The sequence below is a fragment of the Vicugna pacos genome, chromosome 16 (assembly GCF_048564905.1).
Source record: "Vicugna pacos chromosome 16, VicPac4, whole genome shotgun sequence".
Classification (NCBI taxonomy): domain Eukaryota; kingdom Metazoa; phylum Chordata; class Mammalia; order Artiodactyla; family Camelidae; genus Vicugna; species Vicugna pacos.
Window position 1 is genome coordinate 47,392,686 of NC_133002.1, and position 23,950 is coordinate 47,416,635.

General features: G+C 48.0%; 1 protein-coding gene across 4 annotated transcripts in view; it reads right to left on the minus strand.

Annotated features, from left to right (window-relative positions):
- Nucleotides 1-1,083: 1,083 nt before the first annotated feature.
- The window catches only part of ATP6V0A1 (ATPase H+ transporting V0 subunit a1), a 48,534-nt gene continuing 25,667 nt past the window's right edge, over nt 1,084-23,950 (minus strand). For 3 of the 4 annotated variants that reach the window (XM_006199229.4, XM_006199227.4, XM_072939310.1), the window contains exons 13-21: nt 23,435-23,592; nt 22,910-23,000; nt 20,508-20,626; nt 19,722-19,938; nt 19,232-19,339; nt 14,240-14,347; nt 8,634-8,751; nt 8,172-8,343; nt 1,084-2,488 (exon numbers count right to left, since the gene is read on the minus strand). In XM_006199229.4, coding sequence (XP_006199291.1) covers nt 2,395-2,488; nt 8,172-8,343; nt 8,634-8,751; nt 14,240-14,347; nt 19,232-19,339; nt 19,722-19,938; nt 20,508-20,626; nt 22,910-23,000; nt 23,435-23,592 — 1,185 coding nt within the window. In that variant the 3' untranslated portion in view covers nt 1,084-2,394. Of the gene's footprint in view, nt 2,489-2,512; nt 2,779-8,171; nt 8,344-8,633; nt 8,752-14,239; nt 14,348-19,231; nt 19,340-19,721; nt 19,939-20,507; nt 20,627-22,909; nt 23,001-23,434; nt 23,593-23,950 lie in introns of those variants that run through there. The other variant, XM_072939309.1, reaches the window with a different exon arrangement.

Here is a 23,950-nt window from a genome sequence, read left to right on the forward strand (position 1 = left end):
GTTATACCTTATTTGCATATGATGTTGCAAAATGTTACAAAGTCTAGACTGGTAGCCTATAAAAGTCTGTGTAAACCTATAGACAGGGTCCAGAGCTTGGAATGTTAACTCCTCTGGGCCTGCTGGTGTAATAAACCTGAGTTCTCCAACCCTCCCAGTGCTGCTTGGTCTCTCGCCTGGATCGTGGTTGCTGTCACAACTGAGCTGTAACACTGAGCTGTAACACACTTTGCTGTAACGTTCTTTTTAGGCCTCCCTTTCTGAGTCAGTAACAGAGCAGAGGCTAAAAGAGCTCATTTTCTGAATTTCCACCCTGAACTGTTATTCGAGGAGCCAGTGCTGGCTGTTGCATCCAGCCTATTCCAGGGCAGGTGGCAGGGAAGGGGGGATTGTGAGTGGGAATAAGGAACATCGAGTAAACAGGGTGTTCCTGCCCCTCCTGGCGCAGCAGGCTCGAATTCCTGTGCAGCCTCTGCCCTGGAGGCCCTGGGAGGGAGGCAGGGGGAGGGAGGGCTGAGAAAGAATGTGGGTGCATGCCTCGCACGGCAGTGAGGAGGGCGGAGGCGCCTGCTGGGCCCACCCCGCCTGCCTGGAGAGTCTGTTGGCTGTTGGGCTGCCTGCCTCAGCACCTCAAGTTCTCCAGCTGCCCTGAGGAACCATGCCCACACTGAGTGAGCCTCCACTTGCACCAAGGCCAAAGGCATTGGGGCTCAAAATAGCCAGGCTGCTGAGCCCTAGACAGCATGCTTGCAGAAGAGAGGGAGGTGAGTGGGCAGGTGCCCAAGCCCCCTCCTCCCCTGGCTGTTTGGGTGCGTGGTGCTAGAGGGGGAGATGCAGCCCATCTCCAAGTCCCCTCCCCCTGACGGGTAGTGTCTGCAAAGCTGCCCTGGCTCAGGGAGTGCGCCTGGGAAACTTGAGATAAGGTGAGAATTTCACAAACTCACTGCTTGGCCAGGGCCACAGCAGCTGTGGCCTTTGACCAGAGAAAAGAAAAAGAGCAGAAGTGCTGCCAGAGGGAAGTGGAGGGTGTGGGATACTAGACAGGCTCAAGAGGGCTGAGCCCTGAGCAACAGGCAGCCTCCCTGGTAGTCTGAACACACTTTATTCAGCAAAGGAATGTCTGAACAGAAGGGCCCTGGGTAGGATTTCTGACAAAGAACTCTGCTTCAGACCCCGCTGTAAACAGAGCAAAGATCATCATGTAAACCACAGGGACCGGATGGGAGGGGGCTCTTCATAAGGTCTGGGTCAGGTCACACTGGCCAGTGAAGCTGGGCGCAGGCCGCGCCCAGGGCAGCCCAGCCTAGGGGAGTCCAGTGAGCTCTAAGCAGCTTTGTAAGACAAGCCTGGGGCAGGGGGCAGGGGGTGGGGGGGGGCGGGAGGAGGTTCTGAAGGGGAAGCAGGCAGGGCCGGCCAATTTAGGGGGTTCTCTTGACCACTGAAGGTGCAAGGATTAATTTAGCTCAAGCAGCCAGGGCTGCTGGCAGAACCATCCTCGTTGACTACAGCTCTGCACTCAAGACTCATGATTGGGGATGGGGAAAGGTCTCAGGGTCTACACCAGGAAAGAGCATCCATTTGGACCCTCTGCCCAGAGAATGTGCTTGTGGCAAGGCCCATGCATGGCCTGAGAAGCAGCCAACCAAAACCTGTTTTGGGTCACTCCCAGCTGTGTGTTTAGCTGGGTGTGAAAAGGGGAGGGGAAAAGGAAGGGGATTCTGGGAGGGAGGAGGAGTATGGGGTAGGTGGGGGTTAGGAATGTGGTGTTGCATATCCTGGGACCCTTGGGGCTGCTGGGGAGAAGCCCTGCCCCCTGGCACAGTTGGGTCCAGCTGAACTTCTGATTAACAAGCAAGATGAAGACCAGAGGGCAGGGGTAGTGGGGTGGTGGGGAATGACCAAGGACAGAAATACCATCTTCCTGGACCCACTCCTGCTAACCCAAGAGTGAGGAGTGTTATAGGGCACCCCCGGCCCCAACCAGTAACAAGAGCAGCAGGAGCAGGGGGCTCAAAGTCTGGGTGTGGACGGTGAGGGCACTCCTTCCAAGGGCCTTGGGCTCCTGTGTGAATGCACAAATTGGTTTACCACCAGGGGGCAGGGAAAGGGTTGGATGGAGGCCAGGAAGGCAAGGCTGGTGCCCAGTGGGTGTGAGTGACGGCCAGAGCCCAGCTTCTCTCTAGAGAAAATCACTACACTACAACACACAAAGCTGGGGTGACGGGGACCCAGGGAGCGCTAGGTCTAAACAACTCACAGGCGGCTGGGGGAAGGGTGGCAGGGATGACACAAATGCCCTGATACCCAGGAATCACAACCAACAGGCAAGCGGAGCACAGCTAATCACTGTGGAGGGAGTGCCGGGGGCAGCCAGACGCATAGGCCCCAAGTGGCTCACTCGTCAAATTTCCCTTCCCGAATGTGCTCGAAGGAGAAGGGCAAGAACTTGAAACCGGTCCCGCTGTAGAATTTATTCTGGAACTCGACCCTGGAGAAAGGGAAGAGGAGAGTCATCATTCCACAGACACCTTTTGGGACTTCACAGGTTGCACCAGAAAGATGCCTGGACCCCAAGCTCAACCACACCTCAGGTTCCTACACCAGCTTGAGAGCAGCTCTGCCTCCCATGAAGCCCAGGCCCCAGCCTACTTCCCACAGCACACGGACAGACACCTGCCCGCCAGGCAGGAGCGCACGACACCAATCACGACACCAGTCACGGGTTGGCCTCAGCTCCTGCTCTGTCCTGCTGAGCGGGGTGTCTTCATGCAAGACTTTCTGTAGAGGATCATGTGCAAAAAAGCGGTCTGTCAGTCTGGGTCTCTAACAAGAATGAAGAGGACCCTCAGCAGCCGCTCCTGGCAGCCCCTGGCAGCCCTCCAAGGAAGCCCCTGAGTGGCTGTGAGCTCAGCCAGGGACCCTGGCAGGGGCCACTGTTTTCTTATTTGTTAATCTCTTCTTAGCGGAGGGAGAAGGGAGGGTCGCCAGTGACTGGTGGAGATTTTCAGTTTAGGGGAGGAAATTCCCAGGAAAGGGAGAAGTTAGAAGGGGAAGTCTTCTCAAAGCAATGGCGAAAATATTCTCCAACTACAAAAACATCTGAGAAAGAATTCTTCTCTTGGGGACTGAAAGGAAAAACAGCTTTAACTCCCTTCCCTGGCAGCTCAGCATCCCTCCCTGATGGTGTCCCTGGGCCCTTCAAACTCTGAGGGGGCAGGAAGAGGAGGACACGCCTGTAAGCGGAGCCAGGCTGCAAGCTCGCCCTGGATGGCTGCCCAGCAACCAAATCACCACCAAATATGGGCAGAAAAATGCATGATTCAGAGGATAAAATAGCCAAGGAGCGCTGCCCTGAGGAATAGTTTCCATTCAGTGCTGTGTGACCTGGGGGGCCCCTGAGCCCTGCAGAAGCAGGCCGAGCAGGCCAGTGCAGGCTGCAGGTGACAGCTGGCATGCCCGGCAGGGCTCCAGGACGTGGTCCACCTTCACGCCCCTCACTCAGCCCTTAGCCTTCAGCCAGGGCATCCTCCCTCCAAGCCAAGGGACGGATTAGAGAAAAGGGGGTGGAAAGCGGAGTCTGCCAGTGGCCCCGAGAGGTCCTCAGAGGCCCCTTCAAAACTGGGGGGCTGTCTGTGCACACTGACCGCAGCGCTGCCAGCTCTACCCCCGGGGGAGAAGAGGTGACCAGAATCTTCTGCGTGGGCACAGGAACAGGCAGCCTTCTCCCCAACCCCACATCCCAGGGGCTGGGCCAAGCTCCCAAAGCCTCCCAGCCCGCAGAGGATTCCCAATTAGTGCCTTGGCCAAGCCCCCTAGAGGAAATGGGATCCAGGAGAGGGTGCTTCACACTGAAGTCAGTCACAGGATTCCTAGCAAGAACAATTCCAAACGGGGACCTGGATTCAACCCCATGTCCCAGTACCCCCAAGAAGACCTTCCAGCTACTGAGGCCTCCTCTGGGGGATGCAATGGGGACAGGGGAAGGTTCCTGCTTCTCATCCACTGCTGTTAGGTCTGAATTCTTCATGCTGGGTAGGCTGTGTTTACACACAGCAAGGGTATTTCATTTCATTCAAAAATATACAGCCAGATGGTCAGCAAGCCACCTTCGGGTCTTAAGTATCCAGAACTCCGCCTTCTGGATAGCTAATCACACAAACAACTCTCTCTCCAAACTGGGCAAATGGGGAAGCTTCAGACATTTTCAGATGCCTGAGGGGTCACCGCCCTTCTCTGGGCATCCCCCTACCTGCCTCCCCTCCATCAGGGGGCACGTGCAGGGGGTTGGGGGCACATTAGTTCTGCTGTGTGAGGAGATGGGAGGACCCTCTGACACACCACCTGATACCACCTCTCCCACCAGCTGCTCCTCGAGGTTAGGGACCGAGGGTGGCCACCACTAGGGACATCTTGGGTATCTCAGGGTCAGACGGACTTTGCCTCCCTTCTCAACCATGCTCACTCCAGCCTCCTAGAACAAAGCTGGAGAGCAATTTCCCTGTTGGGCTCCCCGCCTGCTCCTCCCTCCCAGCGAGGGAAATGTGTGCTTCCTGAGAAAGTACAAACATGAAGTTCTCTGTGCCGGGGCGGGCAGGGCCCCGCTGGCTGCCCTGTGACTTCTTCCTTCTTGAGGGGCTCTGCCCAGTCGCCTCCAGGGCCCTGCCCCAAGCCACTAGAATGCACCTCAGCGTTCAACAGATGGGAGGAGAGCTGCAGGCAGGCAGATGGGTTCTGTGTCACCCCTTCCAGTGACCCAGAAGGACTGACTGGGAGTCCACGGAGAGAGTACTCCTGCTACGTGACAGAAACCTAGTTTTCTTGAGTGAATGAACGGAGAAGGAGTTTGGGCCTCTTACCTTTCCTGTGGGATGGCAAGGGGAGGCAGTTTTAGTAAGACGGTTCTAGGCCCAGCTGCTCCTCTGGCCCTGCCTGTCACTCTCTGAACAGGGCAGGGCCTGGGACACACAGTGGCTGAGGGCCCATGCATGGGCTGGGGCGCTGAGGTCAGCCCAGGGCTACCTTTCAGGTGTCCCCCTTCTCCTTAGGCAGCCATTCCCCCACTACCCCGCCATGTCCTGCTGTGGCTCTATGGCATTCCTTACAGCACACCGGTCCCCTTTAGCCACCAGCCTGTGTGTGTCCAACTGGAGTCTGCTGGGTAACAAGGGAGTAGGTTCCACGGGGCCTCAGTCTTTCTGTTAAAATCAGTTTGGTACCCACAGTTAAAACCACAAATCATACTCCTGCCTTTTCCTTTTCTGAGGAAGAAAAGACATCTCATTGTGGTTGGCAAGAAGGCCAAGCACACTTCACACTGTCGGAGGGAGGAAGAGAGAGAGACAGATGTAACTCAGGAGGAGACAGAAGTAGCAGGCTGGTGCGTGAATGTGCTCACCGCTGTTTCCAAATATGTCACCTGCCTCCTTGTGACCCTACATGAACCTCAGAGTCAGGGTTTATCTTTGTTATCGAATCAAATGTTTTTCTTCTTGTCCTCACCAATGGGACAGCCCCTGCATCAGAATCAAGAAACCCCAGCTGAACACCAGGGGTAAAGTGGCAGGTACAAAGATGCTCAGGGTGAATGCCGGGAAAAACAGCAGCAATGTCCCTGCAGCCATTTTCAGTGGGACCAGCTGTTCCCACCCCTCACAGGGTGGCCACAACTCAGCATTCCTGCAGTCCTGCTGGACTGGGAAGAGCCAGGAATCCTCAAAGCACATCCACATTCGGCCAGGAGGGGGTGCATGAACACCAATTTCATTCACTGTTTTTTTTTTTAGTGGTAGGGGAGATGCTCCAAATAAGCCTCCAATGATGGGATTCTGAGAGCAGTACAAAGTTTTCACTACTTTTTCTATTCTACCCAGTATTTCCACTACCAAACAACAACAGCCCTGCGGGTACAGTATGTTTGATTAGCCTGTTCCTTGCAAACTTCATCTGAGAGGTATTCAGATGGGTATCAGGCACCTCCCCCTGGGGTCTCCCTTCTCTCTAAAAAGCCTGGAAGCAGTTTCCTTATGGGAGACCTCAACGAGATGCCCTCTCCGCAGGGCAGCCGCCACCTGCACTTGAACCTAGTTTATAGGGCAATGTGACAGTCACTCGATATTGCATTATTTCATATTTAATCACAACAACCCTGTCATGTGGACGTTATCCTCTTTTCACACACGAGAAAGTGAGGTTCTGAGAAGTTAAGTGCTTTCCTCAGGGTCCCCTAGCCAGTGCCCAGCAGAACTGGAATTCAAACTCGGGTTGCCTAGTTCTGAAGCCTGCTCTCTCACCACTTGTCACTTCCTCGAGCTCATTCATGAGGACGTGGGAAGACACCTTCACTCGAAGGCCACGGGTCAGCCTGAGGAAGAAGTAATCCTTCTGGCAACAGTACACGACTTCCCAACTGCCTCAGCTTACTCTGGAGACCGGGCCCAAGCCCAGGCAGCCTTCCTTGCGCCATGGTGGGCCTGGCTCATGGCCCTGACAGTTCTGGTCCGGCTCCTTGACTGCTACCCACCCACCCAGGAAGGAGGCAGCAGTCCCTCCCCGGGGCTGGAATCAAGGTGGGGTGTCACTGTTCCCTCAAGCTAGGGGCTTGGGTGACGGAGAAGAGAACAGGAAAGGAAGGAAGCCAAGAGGGCAGGAAAAAGTGAGTCACCAGAGGCTGGCAGCACAGATGGTCCAGCACACCAAGTGGCTGAGGAAGTGTGCTGGGGAGAGTGGGCTGATAAGCTGAGAGCAGGTAGCACGCCAGCAGCAGAGCCTCGCATCGCTGCTAAGTCCTGGCTCGCCAGTAAACAACAGCTGGGGGGAGGAGGGGCAGGAGGCGGAGCCGGCCAGAGAGGGCGATGTGTACTGACGGGGCAGGTCGGATTTCTTAAAGGAGCTTTTGAGGGAAGAGTAAGTCTGGGCTGCATCTTGCCCTTACATGCCTCACTTTTCCCCTCTATAATTTAGAGCAACAAACAGCAGAATCTTTTGAGCAGGCTAGCTGTCACCAACCTAGGAGAAAAATCAAAGATAAGGGGAGTGGGGAAGAGATTTCTCAGGTTCAGATTTTTATTTTCTACTGGTTTGGAGAAGTGATGGAAAGAGACAGCCCTCTTCTGACCTTGAGATCATTAACACCACAGCTCATCCTGTCTGGGGATTCCTGAGGCAGGGTCAGTGGGTTTGTGAGCCCCTAAACTGGTAAAACTATGTGTGCACATACGGTCGGGTGTTTCTTTGGGGAGAGGATCTAGAGCTTCCAGAGCCACTGGACCCAAAAAGAGAGAGGGGATCACAGTGTAAAGGAGGAAACAGAGACTTAGAAATAGGGTTTGAGGCAGGGTAGTGAGATAAAGTACAGGATGCCCAATTTTTAGTATAAATATGTTCCATGTACATTGGGAAATACTCAACACTAAAAAAAAATTATTCATTGTTTATCTGAAATCCAAATTTAACTGAGTGCTCTGTAATTTTCCTTGCCAAATCTGGCAACTTTACTTTGAGGTCATGGTCGCAGTCCAGACCAGACCCCAGTTCTCTCTATCCCTGGGACAGAGCTATCTCCATGCAGTACCATTAAAAGCCACAAACTACATTCAAGAAAACAAGTAAATCCAAAACCTTCCCTGTGAAGATGCTGCTTCAATGTACCAAGCTACATACTAAGGAGCCAGGAATCCCCTTACCCACACAGAGCTGCCGCGGGGCTGCCCAGAGACACTGGCGCGAGGACAGAACGAGGAGGACAGACTAGGGCACAGTGTGCGCTAGCGCTTTCCTGGGCTTAGACTCTATTCCAGGGCTGCTTCCATTGCTCTGAACACAAGAGAGAGTTATATGCCAGTGCAAAAAGCCCCCAAACAAACAAAAACCCCCAGCAAACAAAAAAATAAAACCCCAGCAGATCTTCTAAGTCATAATCAAGAGCACCGACAAAAGCAGCAGACAGGGAGAGGGACCCTGACAACACTCACCAGACAATCCTCTCTGGAGGCTATGAAAGTGAGCTGTGCGTGTCTGTGACATTTCCCAAGGCTCGCTACCAAGTAGGTCCTTGGGTGTAAGGATGTGAAAGCAGACACTTCCCAGTGTCTCTGGACTCCAGGCAGGAGTAAAACTGCCTTCAGTGCAGCTAAGGACATGTCCCCACCCCCTGGCCCCATGCTGCCCCTCACCAGTGTAAGCGCAGTGCATGGAGAAAGGCTGAGAGGCCCTCCATGATCAGGAGGATGGCCACGGTCAGGGTGGCGAAGGCGGCGAAGATGAAGAACAGCGCCAACCCCCCTGCTAAGCTCTTCACGCTCAGGCCGATGTGGATCACCATGGTCCAAAGCACCTCAGACAGCTCTGGGGGATGGGGAGAGACACAGTGCGTTCAGCTGGGCAAGAGGTGCTGCGGGCCTTGCCATCCCTCCCCTGCGTGTTCCTGCCCACCCCCCTCTCCCCGGCTTCCTGCGACCTCACCAGCTAACCCGGCCAAAGTGTGGATCCTCCCACCTGGATGTCATTTTCCCTGGTTTCAGGAGTCTGAGTAATTCTGGAGCCTTTATGTAATTCCCACTCTCATTAAGCCCCCCACCTGAGGGAGTGCCCAGAGAGGGGGAAAAACAGTTTTCGAGCTGAGAGAAGACACTCACGTGCATGAGCGAGGCTGAGGGCCCAGAGCCGCAGGTAGGAGGCGGTGTTGGAGATGCAGCCCAGGCAGTACTCGATGGTGTGGATGGCCTGGTGGACCATGGTGTCCCCAAAGTCAAACTGTCATGTAAGGAAACCAGAGAGGAGATATAAGGTTGGGAGGGGAGTGGGCAGGGATCTGAGCGCTGGTGCTAAAGGCTACATGTGCCAGGAGACCCCTGGGCCTAATCCTGGTGGGGATTTCAGCTATGCCATCCCCTAAATCCTGCCCAGCTTAGCCCCCAGGTGAGATACCCCGTTCCTCTCAATATACTACATCTGAACAAACTACATCTCAATAAGACTCTTCTCAACACATTTGGTTTTTCTCCCTGCTAGGCAGTCAGCTCAGGAGTGGAGTGCATGCCCAGGTAGAACACGGCTGTCGGGCAGCGCCTGCTGGAGCTGACCTCCACCTGAAGGTGCCCGAGAGAAAAGCTCTCTGCTCCGAACAAGTCATGAGGCCAGGACAGGCTTTTCCCTGGGCTGCGCCTCAGGGGACAGGCCACCAGGCTGGAAACTACTTGGAGACAACTAAACTTCTGCAGCCACTTATTTTTACGACATGTTGGGAGCAAGATAACCTCCTTTTACTTTTGAGACTTCTTAGAAGATTCCACAGGGACGTCCTGGCAAAAAAAGTTTTACAAATTCCTACTTGAACAGACAAATACCAATCAAAACATGTACTGTTTTGTGTTTCTGTTTTCCTCACACTCCCTTTCTTCCAGTTTTCCTTTCAACATCAAAAATTATTTCCAGAGTAAAGAGGAAGGGCTAGAAGGAGCGTCCAGGAGCTCACTCTCAGGACTGCTCCAAGCACAGCCGGGGAAGAACACCTGGCTGTTCCGGGAACACCAGGTGCATTTCTCCGCCTCTCACTCCTCCACCGAAGGTCAGGAGGCAGTTCCCCTCCCGAGGCCTCCCTACATGGCCCAGTGCACAACCCGGGGGGTGGGGGGACAGAAGGCTGCTGCCCAGGGGGCCACCGCAGCCTGCCCTGCCCACAGGTCAGAGTCTGTTTTTCACCAGTTTCTTTCAAGACTTACATGACTTCACCCCCAAAAGAAACCAGAAAGAACTATCTTGAGAAACCACATGAGGGCAGGAGAGGCGGGCCAGCTGGTAAAGTGCAAACAGCTCAGGCCTCATGGGTGCGGCCAGTGGGGAGAGGGGCCAACCATCTCTGGGCGACAGCCTTTTTTCCCCTCACCCCTATCTACACCCTGAAAAACTAGGGTAATCCTAGTTACTTCCATCCCAACAATGCTGTTAAGAGCCCTCTGCCACCACTGCTGGCTGTCGCCCCAAAGCCCGTGCTCAGAGGAAGGACAGCTCCCGGCTCTAAGGAGCAAAGGGCTTTACTCCTAAGAGCGCTATGAAAGCAGTGACTGGGGGGTTCCCTTAAAACCAGCCCCTTTTAGTATTTTGATTCCACATTGAGTTTCTCCCATGAACAAGCAAAACAAAAACAAACAAATGAGATGGCAGAGGAAGCTTCCCTTCCAGGTGTTACCCTCGCTTTCTCCTGTCCTTCATTCCCAACTTGCTTTGTAAACTTGGGCCAGTTTCCTTATCTATACATTGGGGGACTGATACTAAGTGGGGTGAGAATTAAGTGAGAAATCCAGCCAAGCAGGCAGGAGTCTGCCACTGCCTGTGGGCATCAGCTCCGACTGACCCTGAACCTCAGCAGACTCCCCGTCTGCATTCTCTGCCCGTTTCTCATCGCCCACCCATGCCTACTCCTCACCTCCTGCGCCTGGCTCCTACCCCTTGGCTCCACACACCTTCTCGGCACACTCACCCTCACCTCCTGTCTAACAGACGTTCTGTGACCTGACTGAGCCTCTGCGGGTGTCTGTCGCTACTGCCTTTTCCTCCTCCCTCTTAGGACACACACCTCCCTTCAGTTTTCCTCCTGCCTCTCTGAATGTTCCTTCTCAGCCTCCACCTTGGTTCTTCCTTCAAGCCTCAGCCCTTAGATCTTTCCTGTAGTACTGCCCGCAGGCCTTCAGCAGCCACCACAGGAGGGAATCCTAAATGGTCACTTCCCTTTCCACATTGCCCGTTTCCAACCAGCCATGCCCTGTCTCCTTCTGGTGCACTGCGTGTGCTTCAGACTCCAGGCCACTCAAACTGAACTAACCAACTGCTCTCCACCGAGACCAACTGCTCCTCATCCTGGGTCTAAGAGAAAGTCACTCCGAGTGCCCCAGGCACCCACACCTGGAAGTCAGTCTTGAATTTTCACTCACTCTCACTGCCCACATTCACTAGAGCACTAGGACCTGCAGTTTTTACTTCCTTGATTTCATGTTGGGTTGGTCTCTTCCTTTCCGGCTCCCATTGCAAATGCCTTTCATCCCTTCAGGCCTCTCTGTCCTGTCCTGACTCCTGTCAGACCAGCTGGTCTCCATGCCTTCAGACACTGTGTCCCTCCCTACCCACCCTCCACCACCCCCAACAGGAGGTTTCAGCAATGGTGTGTGCTGGTCACTCGCTGCTTCCCTGCCCTCTGATGCCCCTTAGTACCCACTCTACTATGGCTGCTTTCTGCCAACCTCTAGTCTCATTTCTCACCGGTCCCCCAACTCTTGACTCTGAGCTCCAGCCAAGCTGAATACTTGTTTATCCCCAAAATGTAGTGGGCCCACAGGCCTCTGTGTCTTTATGATAAGTACACACACTGATGGATCTGCATTCCGCCCTCCCTCCATAGAGCTGCCTGCACCACCAGACTAACCCTAGCAATGATTTCCTTAGGGATCTTTCTCCCACCCCCGCCCAGTGTTTGTCAGGGGCCCTCTTTCTGGGCTCCCCCAGCATCCGGCACACCCTGACCATAGCATCTGTTACCCAGACTATCTCCTCAGTTTGACTGGGAGTTCCTTGAAGGCAAGGTCTATGCTTTCCTTCTCTCAGTTCCTGCAGCACTAAACAGAGTGCTTGGCACATGGAGGCTGAATGGGTGGGTGGGTTGGAGGAATGCACCTGATGAAACAACACTGTGGGGAGAGGTGCCACCAACCCTTGCTCAATGGTTACAGCCTTCAAAGACTTCCCAGACCATCGACAGCCCTGGCTCTGGTCTGCAGTTGGACTGGGTGCCGCCCCCAGGAGAGGCACTGCTGATTCCACTAGGCTGTCTGTGTGGGACAAACAGGTTTTCACAGCCATGCAAAATGGGAAAGTTCTAGAAGTAGGCTGGACTTAAAAAAAGTTTTATTTGAAAACCTTAGATAACTGTGAAAGCTATTTAAATTTGGCTGTAGAGAACCAGACTGTGTATGTGCCTGATAAAGATAAAATGTCCCAATAAGGAAGCTATGAGAAGCTGAACCCCTGAGGGAGCTGGGAGGCCAGAGCCTGGGGAGGCTGAATTCTAGTCTATTTCCTTTAAATGTCCAGCCTGGGACATGGCTACAAATGAGGACTGTGCTGACAGGGACCAGGGCACTGGGGCTCCACTAGGAAGATACTTAGAAAGAGCAGTATTGTTGGAGGTGGCATTCCTGGGAGAGGGCTGGGCTCCTCACTAACATGGGCACACTCCCACAGGGCACTTCCAGGTGGCTCAGCCTGACTGTGCACTGATGAGTGGAACACAGAAGCTCCTGGATGCCAGCAAAGGAGCCTCTCTGGCCTTTAGGAAGACTGAACACTGTCTGCTTTCACAAAGAACAGCAAAGCTTTACCCATTTGCTCCCATTTACCCTTTAGAGAGGACCAGGAGAGCCAGAAAAGGGGAGGGTTCACAGGTCTAGGTATTTCAGAGAGAAATTTGGGGAGAAAGATGCAAACAGTGCAGCAAGGCCTATTAAAAACCCAATTTGAAACTTGTCTATTGCTAAATGAATTACTGCTGAGCTGGAAGGCCTCTTCTACTCCGGATGTAACCTGAATATTTAACCAATTTTCTTTCTACACTGTTATTCTCTATGTGTGGCTGATATAATATGAACTCCTTTCATGTAGATGGATTGTATTTTTCTGGAATGCATCTGAGAGGTAAAGCCTCCTTTTGAAAGCTGTCTGTCTCCCACATGGCTCACATGGAGGTAAAGCTGACCCCAAGTGAGGGTCCCAGCATTCTCACTCCAAGCATCATCAAGCTGGTGAGGGCAGCAGGAAGAGGTTGGCTGCATCTCAGATAGTGAGGAAGGGTGAGCTTTCCCAGAAGCACTCAGAGGAGCAGGGGGAAACAGTTACTCCCAGGGGCAGAGGACCAGACACATCACAGGAGAGGAAGGCAGAGCCAGTGGGATTTAACTCCCAAAGGGAGTCACTTCAAGAATGCCAGTGCAGACATTACTTGTAGCTCCTTGCAAAGCCATTCTCAGAGGCATTAGATCAGCAAAGTCAATGAAACAAAGACAGAGGTGACCGACATGAGATGCAGTTAATGGAGATGAGCTTTTTCAGAACACGGGTTCATAAGCTGGTTAGAAATGGCCAGTGAGATGCAGGATGCAGGGGTGTCACGTGTGGCCCCAGGATGTGGCAGGGTCAGCAGAGTGATCACAAGGACGGGAAGAGAAGCCCAAGATACACATGAAGCCAAAGCCAGCTTGTTTCTTACCACTTCGTCCTCGGTCGGCTTGAAAATACAAATTAACACTTAGTGGGAAGCCACGCCACACACAAGATCACAAGTTATGAGCACAAAGCTACTGATTGCTTCTTGGTGGGGGAGGGAGGACTGAATACTAAATGGTCTAACATGTTGGAGGCAGGCCTCCTCAACATACACAGAAAGCAAAATCAGCAGGATTTAGAGAATTGAGATACTTATTTTTAAAAGGCACCCCAAGCCTTGCAATTTCTTTTTTAAAAAGTCATACACGTATAGTGGAAGTGGTCGGTCAAACTGCAAGGTCCAGCCTCCTGGGTCCTCAACACCTATTCTATTTGTTTTAAAAAGAATGTAATGAATAGATGAGATTCAAAAGTTCAGCTCAGAGGCTTTGTGGTATGAGTGGTCAGGCAAGGAGACTGGATTTTTAAAAACTGAGCTTGGAGGTGGTGGTTTAAGGAAAAGTCTAGCTTGGCTAGACTTCACTCTCCCTGTAGAAAGTAGGCAAATAACATTTTTAAAAAGCTCAAGTAAAATGTCTGCAACAAGAGCATGTTAGCACAACAGGACCTCAAAAGACCAATGATGACAGCTCCAATTAGAACCATTCTTGGGAGGGGCAAAAGAGGAAGGAGCTGCCTAAGTGGGCCGTGTTCCCAGTAACGAGAGCTGGGAGGCTGGGGCCCTCTCCGCCTTGGCCCAAGGAGAGCAGTCGGTAATCGGGATCTGCACGCTGAGCACAGCGGGCCACTCGGAATTCCAGAAGCCAGACGACAGAACAAAACTGCTGCGGGCTCTGCAGGCAGTACCTGGAGCTTAGAGCAGGGGCCGCTGGAAAAAGCTGTGGTGCCTTGAGAGGTCCAGAAGGCAGGCTGATCCTCAGGAAAAGTATTTTCATTTTTCAAGAAGCTGACTAGAATGAGGCCACTTAGGTACACAAGACGAGGGCTGACCTGAGGCGGAAGGAGAGGAAGCCCACACCACTGATCTTACCTCCTCTGCGTCCTCTGAATGGGTGGAGAGCTGGTCATGCTGAATAATCTCAGCATCCTCCTCTGTCGGTCCGTTGCCCACCCTGATCCCACCAAAGTTGAGAGTTCCCTACACAGATGAACAGAAAGAGTAGAATTTGCCTGGGCTTTAATGTGACATTCTGTGAGGTAGGGAAGGGTGACGGTTAGTACATTCACATCTCAGAAAAGAATATATTCTAACAACAAAAACAAAACCCACTGATCGAACGGCTCAGTAAAACCAAACCACTGTTCCCACCCCACCCACCACCGCCCGGGCCCAGCCCGAATTACATGTACCACCTCGTTCTGAGCAGAGGACACAGGCAGGTCTGCCTGCTGCTCCAAGAGACGCCAGCCTCGCCCTGGTCAATGCTAACTGGGAATCCTCTTGAATGAAAAGCTTAATACCAACAGACTCTCCTAACAAGCGTAGCTCTATCTGTAAAGACTTCAGTGGCCAAAGTTTTCTGGAACCAAAGATTAGACTTCCTAAGATGGAGGGGAGCCAAATGACATGGTGATTGCAACGTGGTCTGATAAGCTTTCGACAGGAGCCCAAGAGTTCAAGCAACCTCTCCCTGAAATGTACTGGGTCTCTACCCATGAACAAAGGACTTCCTAGGTCACAGGGAAAACAAAAAACCAAAAAAACCCCTTAATGTACATTAGCTTGTGGCTAGAGAATACTGAGTTAGGAAAAAAAAAAAAGGCTCCTTTCCTTCAATGGAGGATTCTGGAGAGTTAAAACAACTTGGAGGAGAGGCATGTGGGCAGATGCTGGTTGTTGCTTCTCATTTCCCAGGCACAGTTCTCAGCAGGGTCTCCAGAATGGGAATTTCTAAGTCAACTTGATTTGGGTTTACTGAGGCAAAAGGACTCTTAGGGCACAAATACCAGGTAGAACTGGGGAATAAGTCTAACAGTTAGCGCTAACCTGCCATGGAGAGAAAAGGAGCTAAAGAAACAGCTCCTACACCCACTTCTTGTGGTTTGTCAGGGGAGCCAAACAAGGCAAGAGTTCGAAGGCTGTCCTCCTGCAAAACAGCCTCCAAGCAGCAGCACAAACAATGTGCAGGCAGCTTCGATCAGCTGTCCCCAGGTCCCCACCCGCAGCTCCACCTTTTGGTGTGCACCTCTGACCACAGCTTATGACCACGAGACCTCAGTGATTGGACAAATTCTCTCTCTTCTTCTAGCGGTTGTTCTCACATGCTGGCCAGAGAACCAGCTGCATCAGAATCACCTTGAAAGCTGCATTTCGTTAAACAGAAATTCTTAGATACCATTCCCAGAAATTGTAAATTTAGTAGGTCTGGGGTGGGGCCTAGGAAATCTTTTTTTCTTTTTTCAAAAAAAATTGTTTGGAGGGAAGAGGGTATAGCTCAGTGGTAGAGCACATGCTTAGCATTTAGGAGGTCCTGGGTTCAATCCCCAGTACCTCCTCCAAAAATAAAACAAATAGACCTAATTACCCCCCCTCCAAAAAAAACTAAAAAAAAAATTTTTGGAGGGGGAGGTAGTTAGGTTTGTTTGTTTGTTTGTTTGTTTATTTACTTATTATAACAGAGGCACTGGGGATTGAACCTAGGGCCTCAAGCATGCTAAGCACACACTCTACTACTGAGTTATACCCTTCCCCCAAGGAAATCCATATTTAAAAAATATTTCCCCAAGTACAAACTGTAATCATTTCAACTGTCTATCAATATTGAAAAGGCATGTACACACAAAAAAGGCATGTTTCCTTTGAGATAGCAATCCCACTCTGGGAACATCTATGCCTCTGAAGTTTTATCTAGATACATGGACAAGGATGTTCCCTGTGTTACTTGGAATAGCAAAGAACTGGGAACAACCAACACATCCATTAACAAGAGAATGACTACATAATTTTAGCACATCCAACAGAATGTTCTATGGAATGCTAGGCAACTATAACAGTATCACTATGAAACAAGATACTCTAAATTTTTATAAACCTGATAAATCAAGGGGCAGAAGAGTGCTACAACTTAAAACAAAATTGCTAATGTGCTTTAAATATACATGTGTACGTAAACATATTTCTATCAGTGTGTGACAGACATGTGCAGAAAAAAATTTAAAGGCAAGATTCCTCCACCTGCTAACAATACCCTGGAGGAGAATGCAGGGGGTGGGGACGGAGGGCCCTGGGGACAGGCAGGCTTTCAGTATCATTTGTATCTCCAACCAAGTGCACCTATTGCTATAATTTTATTTTTAATGTCAGCAGGGGGTTGTCTGGGTCATGAATTATGGGCAATCTTTATGTCTTTTCCCACTTATCCATTTTGTTTTAATGTCCTAAGAAACAAATTTAAAGTTCACCAGGTGATTCTGATGTGTAATCAGACTTGGGAACCACTAAAGCCCTGGGCACCTCCAGGTCACGCAAATATTACACTCGACAACCCTCAAAAGGTAGACTGAAAGTGTAACAAAGGTGCACTTTCTGCATCACTTTCTGTACAACACGAGACAGGAGAGGACCCCAGAGTACCCTGGGGTGAGTCATAGGGTAAAGGAGGGCTTTAGGGCCTAAAGCAGAAAGCCATTTCTGAAGTTTTCCCCAACCAGCAGATGAAATGAGGGGCAGACAGATTAAACCTCCCAGCCAGACACTGGTAAGTGTCCCTTCAGAACAGAGGGAATGTGAGTTACAGGAAGGAGGATGAGACACACACATCAGCATAAAAAAGAAAAAAAAAAAAAACTGTGGTACACTGCCTACAGACAACCAAGACGACTGAGAACAGGACAGAAACATATCGGGATTCAGATCCTCGGCCCCTGGGGTCAAGAATCCAGGACCCTTGCAGAATGATCACCCTGATACCTTACAGCTGCTCTCCAGAAACAGATGTTTGGCTAAAGAAACAGTGGGCTAAGAAGACTCGAATGTATAGGTTTCCAGACGGGGGACTTTTAATTTGGACAGTATCACAGAAGAGGATGCCAGATTTAAAAGTATCAAGACTGATGCATCAGAAGGGCTTCTTTTTTCTTTCTTTCTTTTTTTTAAAGAAGTGCATCTTAAATAAACTAAGCCTGGTAGAAAGAAGGGCACGTGGAAAGAATGCCAATGAATGGACAGTCTGTGCTTTAAGGTTTTTTGTTTTTTTAATTTCTCAAAGAAAAGGAGAGAGTTAAGTCTCCACTTGAAGATAATTTTAAGCAGCAACATTAAAATATCTTCTGATCCAAAATATCAGCCCTTTTAGACTAGTTCAGAATAGCAGTTTTCTAAGTTAAAATGATCAGAAACACCTAATGAAGGAAATGGTCATCCATCTATTTATTTATTTATTTAAATATTCATTTATTTAAAGGAGTAGGATGCTACTAGAACACAGCAGTACAGGAGTCATCACTACTGGTGAGATTTTAGAAATCTTACAGATTCATTACCTAGAATAGACTAGGCTAATCTGATTCTCAGCACATTATAAGATTTTGGTTAAGAGATGTTTTGGGACAAATACTGAAATGCTTAACATTCAAAGTGCTGTTACTGAATCATGAGTTAGTACTGGAAGAAGGAAAGATCAAAACAGAAGATGACTTTGGCTATGACACCAGATGCGGAGTACACACGAGACACACGGCAGAGTGGAGGTCTCAGTGAAACAGCTGAAGACATGAGGCTTCTGAGTCTCTCACGAAAAAGTCAACATGTACAAGCTCCCAGTGGAAAGAGAGTACGTCACAACTGAAATGAACCAAATGTCCAAGCATCACTCTGAAGCAGAACTGTAAAGTGTGGGGAAATCAATTCAAGAATCACAGAGATGTTCTCGCTCCATGCTTTAAAAATCATTCAATACATGGTCACAGAACACAGACACAAAGGTGGATGAGTCCAAGAGCTGCCCTCTTGGAGTAAAATGATGGACCTGGAGAGGGTATGACCACCACCTTGCTTCCATGGACATGACTGTGCTTATATACTGAAGAGAAACTTAGCAGACCAATGGTCAAGATGCCATCAGAATCTATTCCTAAGAGGTGGAAATCTTTTCTGCCATCATCTCAGTGAGTAACAAGGACACTTCTCAAGAGCACACACATCCCATGCTCTTAGGATAGTTAAAAAGAATTCTGCTGCACTGTTTGCCACCTCTTTCAACGAAATGATGGTTTGTTGGTTTCAACTCACTCACTGTTGCAGCCGCTGCTGCCTCTAGTCCCTGTTGGCTCGGGGTTGGGCTGACTGGGGCCTCCACAGGTAGCCCTTCCTGATACTGAACAGAAGAAAAGAGGAAGGGAGAAGGACACAAAAGAGGGAGGGAGTGAAAGGGGAGACGAATGGAGGGCATGGAAGGATGAAGATGGTCAGAAAAGGGAGAAGGAGGGTCTTGTAACTCAGCTGCTCTCCAATAGGAGTAACAACCTAACAGCCGTATGAGAGTCATGCAACAAGATCTTTCGGGTTTTTCCAGGCAATGTAGTAAGTAAGCATTATTGCATAGCCAGAAACGGACATCTGGCAACGTGTGTGTGTGTGTGTCCCGGATGTTTTGGTTGGTGAAAGTATTAAGATCTTTTCTTAAAAGAAAATGTCTCAGTGTCAGCCCTGTGGTTGTCCAGGCCAACCACATGAGTGGGTTCGTCTGCAGCGCCTGCAGCCTTGCTTTGGCTGATGCTGTATCCAGACAGGTCCAGACCCAGATTTTGCTGAGCACAGCATGACTAGGAAAGGTAAAAACTTATGACTTGTTCTCCTGGGCTACTCAAAGCTGAGTCTGGATGTCTGGGCAGCAATTACATGTTTGTTTTCGGTTTTTGGTTTTGTTTTGTTTTTAATGCAGGTCCGGTGCTCATGCTGGGATATAACACAAATGCATTTGAAGAGAATACAGACTTATGTACAACTCATTATACCCAATGAGGAAGTGTCTTGATCTTAAAAAAGAAATCTAGTGACTTTCAGCAACAGAAATACACCCACCAAATGCTTCCTCCTCAAATACTGACGGCGAAGGACGAGTGGTTTAAACAGTAGCATCCAAGGTACACACAGTAGTGCCACCACTACCAGGAAACACTGAATTCCTTTCTGCAAAGTAAGAAGGCCAAGGCACATCACATTAATTGAATACGCAGTTTCCAACTCCAGCATAAATTTCCCTAAAAGAGTGTTGTCTTGCTGATCTGTGCATAAATAACACAATCTAGTTTCTCAAAATAATTAGTATATGTTGTGGCAAAGTCCAGGATTGTCCCACATGATGAGAGTTATAAGTTCTACCCTTTCTGGATACAGAAGTTACATCCTCCAAAAAAGGAGGATGGGCTGAACTTAGATCAGGATGCATGGACTGAAAACCAAACACTATAGAAAGGGATTTTTTTTAAAAGGCTTTTTCAGAGTCACAGAAACATCTGGCTTCCTGACCTAGAATAACCACCTAGGACAGTCCACCTCTGGTTTGACGCACCTGTCCAGAATACAGCATCGAGTTACCAGAGTCCCCGTAGGAAAACAGGAACATGTTTATGAAATGGATCAGAAGGCTCGGTGCTTTCTCAGATGTGTAAGCATCATAGGCCGTCCACTTGTAAAAAATAAGGATAACCAAGTAGCCAAACAAAGAGGTCATGAAGATTACTTCCGGAATGAATCCAAAGTAGATATTCAGGGGCTTCTTGAAATAGCTAAAAAGTAAGAGAGAAAAGTGTCAAAGATGAACATACCCAGGGTCACATCTATACCAAGTGGAGTGCTTACAAGATTTTGTACCTAAAACTCCCTTGGTCCTGTGTTTATCATTTTAAGAAGCAACAGCCAGAAGCCGTGGAGGCAACAAAGACAAGCAGGATTAACTATGACTTCCAAGTTTTTGGACCTTGGACAGCTCTAGTATCACAACCGCCCCCCAACCCAAATCTCCCATAAGAAAGAGATGGGAAAATCTAGTATATTCTGAGACCACAGTTCATAATTTTATGTGAGTTACACATCAAGGGAAAAAGAACGTAAGTCTCATTTTGATGAAAATCACACAAGGTTTTTTCAGAGATCTTTAGTACAACTGTACATTGTTGAGGGACTAATATTAAGTAAGCTTCATTTAAAGAAATGAGATTTTTATAAATGTACTTCTTTAATACAGAACAGTGTTCTGAGTTATTAATCCCTCCCCAAAAATGTTATGATTTCTTTAGGCAAAAGTGCTGTCTAAATAAACTATGTGCATTCTTATATGACAAACAGAGCAACTCACGTATGGTTGAAAAGGCTCAGGCTGACTCCAAACAGCATGTGGATGATACCAAGGATAACAGACATCTTCATCTTAAAGGAGTTGAGGAAGGTCAGTTTATTGGTAGCAATGTTCCAAATCTGTCACAATCCAAGAAAACAAAAAGCCATTAGAAAGAGTTCTCAAATGGAAAAATAGTCTAAAGAATCCTTTTTTTTTAAGTTATGGAAAATCCTAAACATACACATAAGCAGAGAGAATAGCATAACAAAATCCCATGAACCTGTGGCCCAGCTTCGACAATGACTCCTGTTCATCTTATTTCAACATCATACCCCCAACACACTCCCCGTCTCCACACTGTTTTGAAGCAAAGTCTAGATATCATTTTACCTGTAAATATTTCAGTATGGGTCCCTAAAAGGTAAGAACTCATTTTTAAAAATTGACCACAATACTGTTGTTGCATCCCAGAATATTAATGATTCTTTAATATCATGAAATAGCCAATATTACATTTTTTGATAATATCCTTTTTTTTTAATAATTCATTTAGTCAAAGCAGGGTCCAGATAAGGTCTATATACACTGTGAATGCTGATACAGCTTGTAAGTCTCTGATTTCCCTCTAGCTCTTCTTTTTTATTCCTTACAAATTATCTACTGGAGAAATTGGGACGTTTATCTTGCAGATGCTCTCACAATCTGTGTTTTGCTAATAGAAACTCTGTGGTGCTGCTGTTCTATTTTTAGATATTAATTGCCTTAAGCTTTGTCACCTAAGGCCTGGATGCCTGCAAAATTTTCCTGACAATTCTGCCTCCACTTGGCCGTCAGATTCTGTTTCCTAGCTCATGACGCCGATACAGTCATGTTCCTGTGCCTAAACCTCTCAGAACCCCGACTGTCATCTCTCTATGATAAGGTGCAAACTCTATACCCTATGAAACAGATCTTCCACCATCCAGCACAGCATCTTCTTTTCTGAACTGGCCTCTTCATGAAAGGCTCTTCCTTGGTGACTTCTAATCTGAAAACTTGTGGCTGGTTCTCTCTGCAGCCCCAGTGTTGCCTGAAGTTCTACGACTCCAACTTCCTGATGGACATTTATACCTGAGTGTCCCACAGGCACTTTAAACTCAGTATCTACCTTGTAAGCATCAAATGTGATGTTTGCAAAAACAAACAAACAAACAAAAACTCTGTAACTACAGAACACTATATAAACGTGAGGTAATATTATTGCTCGACTCCAAGCTACTTGTGGACAGAAGCTATGTCTCAAAATTATTTATCTCCCTCAGCAGGCACTATGCCTTGCAGACAACAGGGATTTAGTAAACATTTGTTAAATGCATATGTGAAATGTTATTAAATCTCTCCAAGCCTTAGTTTCTTTATCTGTATAATACCTGCCTGATAGAATTGTTTGGGGATAAATCAGGTAAGCTGAGGGCTCAGTACAGTGCTTGTCCCATAAGAAGCATTTCAGTAACACTGCTTCTATTTTAATCATAATAACTTTGTATCTCCCAACCTCCATTCTTTTGCACATACTTTTCCTTGCCTACAACAATCTGAAATATTTTTTGAAGGCCAGATTAATCTCTGCCCAAACCCCCTTTTTTTTAAAAAAATAAGACACCTTAACCTTTCTGGTCCATAATGATCTGCTTTTCCTCTGGAATTATGTGATCCTTACAGTCTAACACTTAGACTTAAATTCCCCCCACCTCCCCTTTTTAACTACACAAAAGATTTGATCATACTTTATTTGCCTAAGTACTTGAAAAAAGATCAAATTTTGGGATAAGCTTTTGTGAGTATGTAAAGAATGGAAATCTAAAATCCATGAAAAATAATATATATATTATATAAATATATAACTGAATAACCAGACTGTACACCAGAAATTAACACAATATTGTAAATCAACAATAATTCAATAAAAATAAGTAAGATAAAACAGAATAAAATCCATAGAAAAGAGCTATTTTTGCTTTGTTAAAACATCTGCTAAAAAATGAAAATGAATATATGTGTGTGTATGACTGAAACATTATGCTGTACACCAGAAATTGACACATTATAAATTGACTGTGCTTCAATTTTTAAAAATTTGCTAAAAATAAAAACCAAACTATGTTAAACAGAAATAAACTGGGAAGAAGTCCTGAAAACCAGTCTTCCCAGAGTCAATATTATTAGCCACCTCTAAAATAAGTAGTGCAGAAAAAATTACTTGGCTCCCCAAGGCATTTGGGTCTCTTGTGGGTTTGAAGTACTCTGGACAGACACACAGAGGTTTTCCAAAAATATGTTAACTAAAACCCAAATAACTGTTTATCTTCATTTAAATTTTCTTACTTTCGGTTACAGTTAAAAATTTTGGTGTTAGACATATAGGACAGAAGTGCTCTTACTGGATCGATGCCAAAAGGATATGGTCCACCAAAAACTCCATCAACAGCTGGGTTCAGCTGGAGGACAGGGTTCCCCCGAAGTGTGTCCTCCCTAACAGGTTAGGAGAAAAGTGCATTAATTTTTTTTATCAAGAGAGGAAAACTATTGGGATCAAGAAACTGATCCCAAAAGAAACTACCACAGCTATCTCGTCTCCTCAGTAAAAGAGGAGGGACTAGCATCAGAGTGAGAAGGTATCAGTGATAAGAGAAAGAAAAATCAAACACACATACAATACATACAATATACACATACAAAAAGAATCAACGTGCCTAATTTACAGTTTCAGTTCCATGATACTGCTGAACAAATCACAACGCACTTCCCAGGCTGGAGCATACACAAGAGGAGACACCATATTCTTTTGGAACAGAGACAGTGTGCATCACTTTCCAAAGAAGTGTTAGTTTACCACTTGTCTGGAAAATCAGAGCTGATGACCATGAAAGGAATAAGTTTTGACTTTTAGCTTCTTTGTAACTTACGTCCAATTATATATAGTGAACATCGGCCGTACACTCCAAGAAGACCCGAAGATATTAAGAGACTTGGAAAAGCAGTCATTGTAGATGAGACCAGTGTAGATGGAGAACACACCCATCAACAGAATAATGTACCGGCCGCTGAACACAGTGCTAAACATCTGGGAGCCAGAAGGAAGAAGTCAATGAAATGTACTGCTCACTGCAGCTCATTTTGTGACAATGCTATTTAGAATATACTAGAGAATTCCTCTCACACTACTTTACCCTATTCTGGATCAGAGGGCTTGGAGTACAGACCAAAATACAATGATAACAAGAAATTTGCTGTCACAGCATGTGGCCTATTTAGTGTTAAAATGAACATAACTTCTCTATTTTCTAAATACTCTCTATAACATCTGTATACATTCGTGGATAAAAGACTTCTAGATCATGACTCTCATAATGAATGCTTGAGAAATTATAAAGTTTCAGTCCAACCCAGATGTAACTTAAGTATTACCTCACCTTCCAATT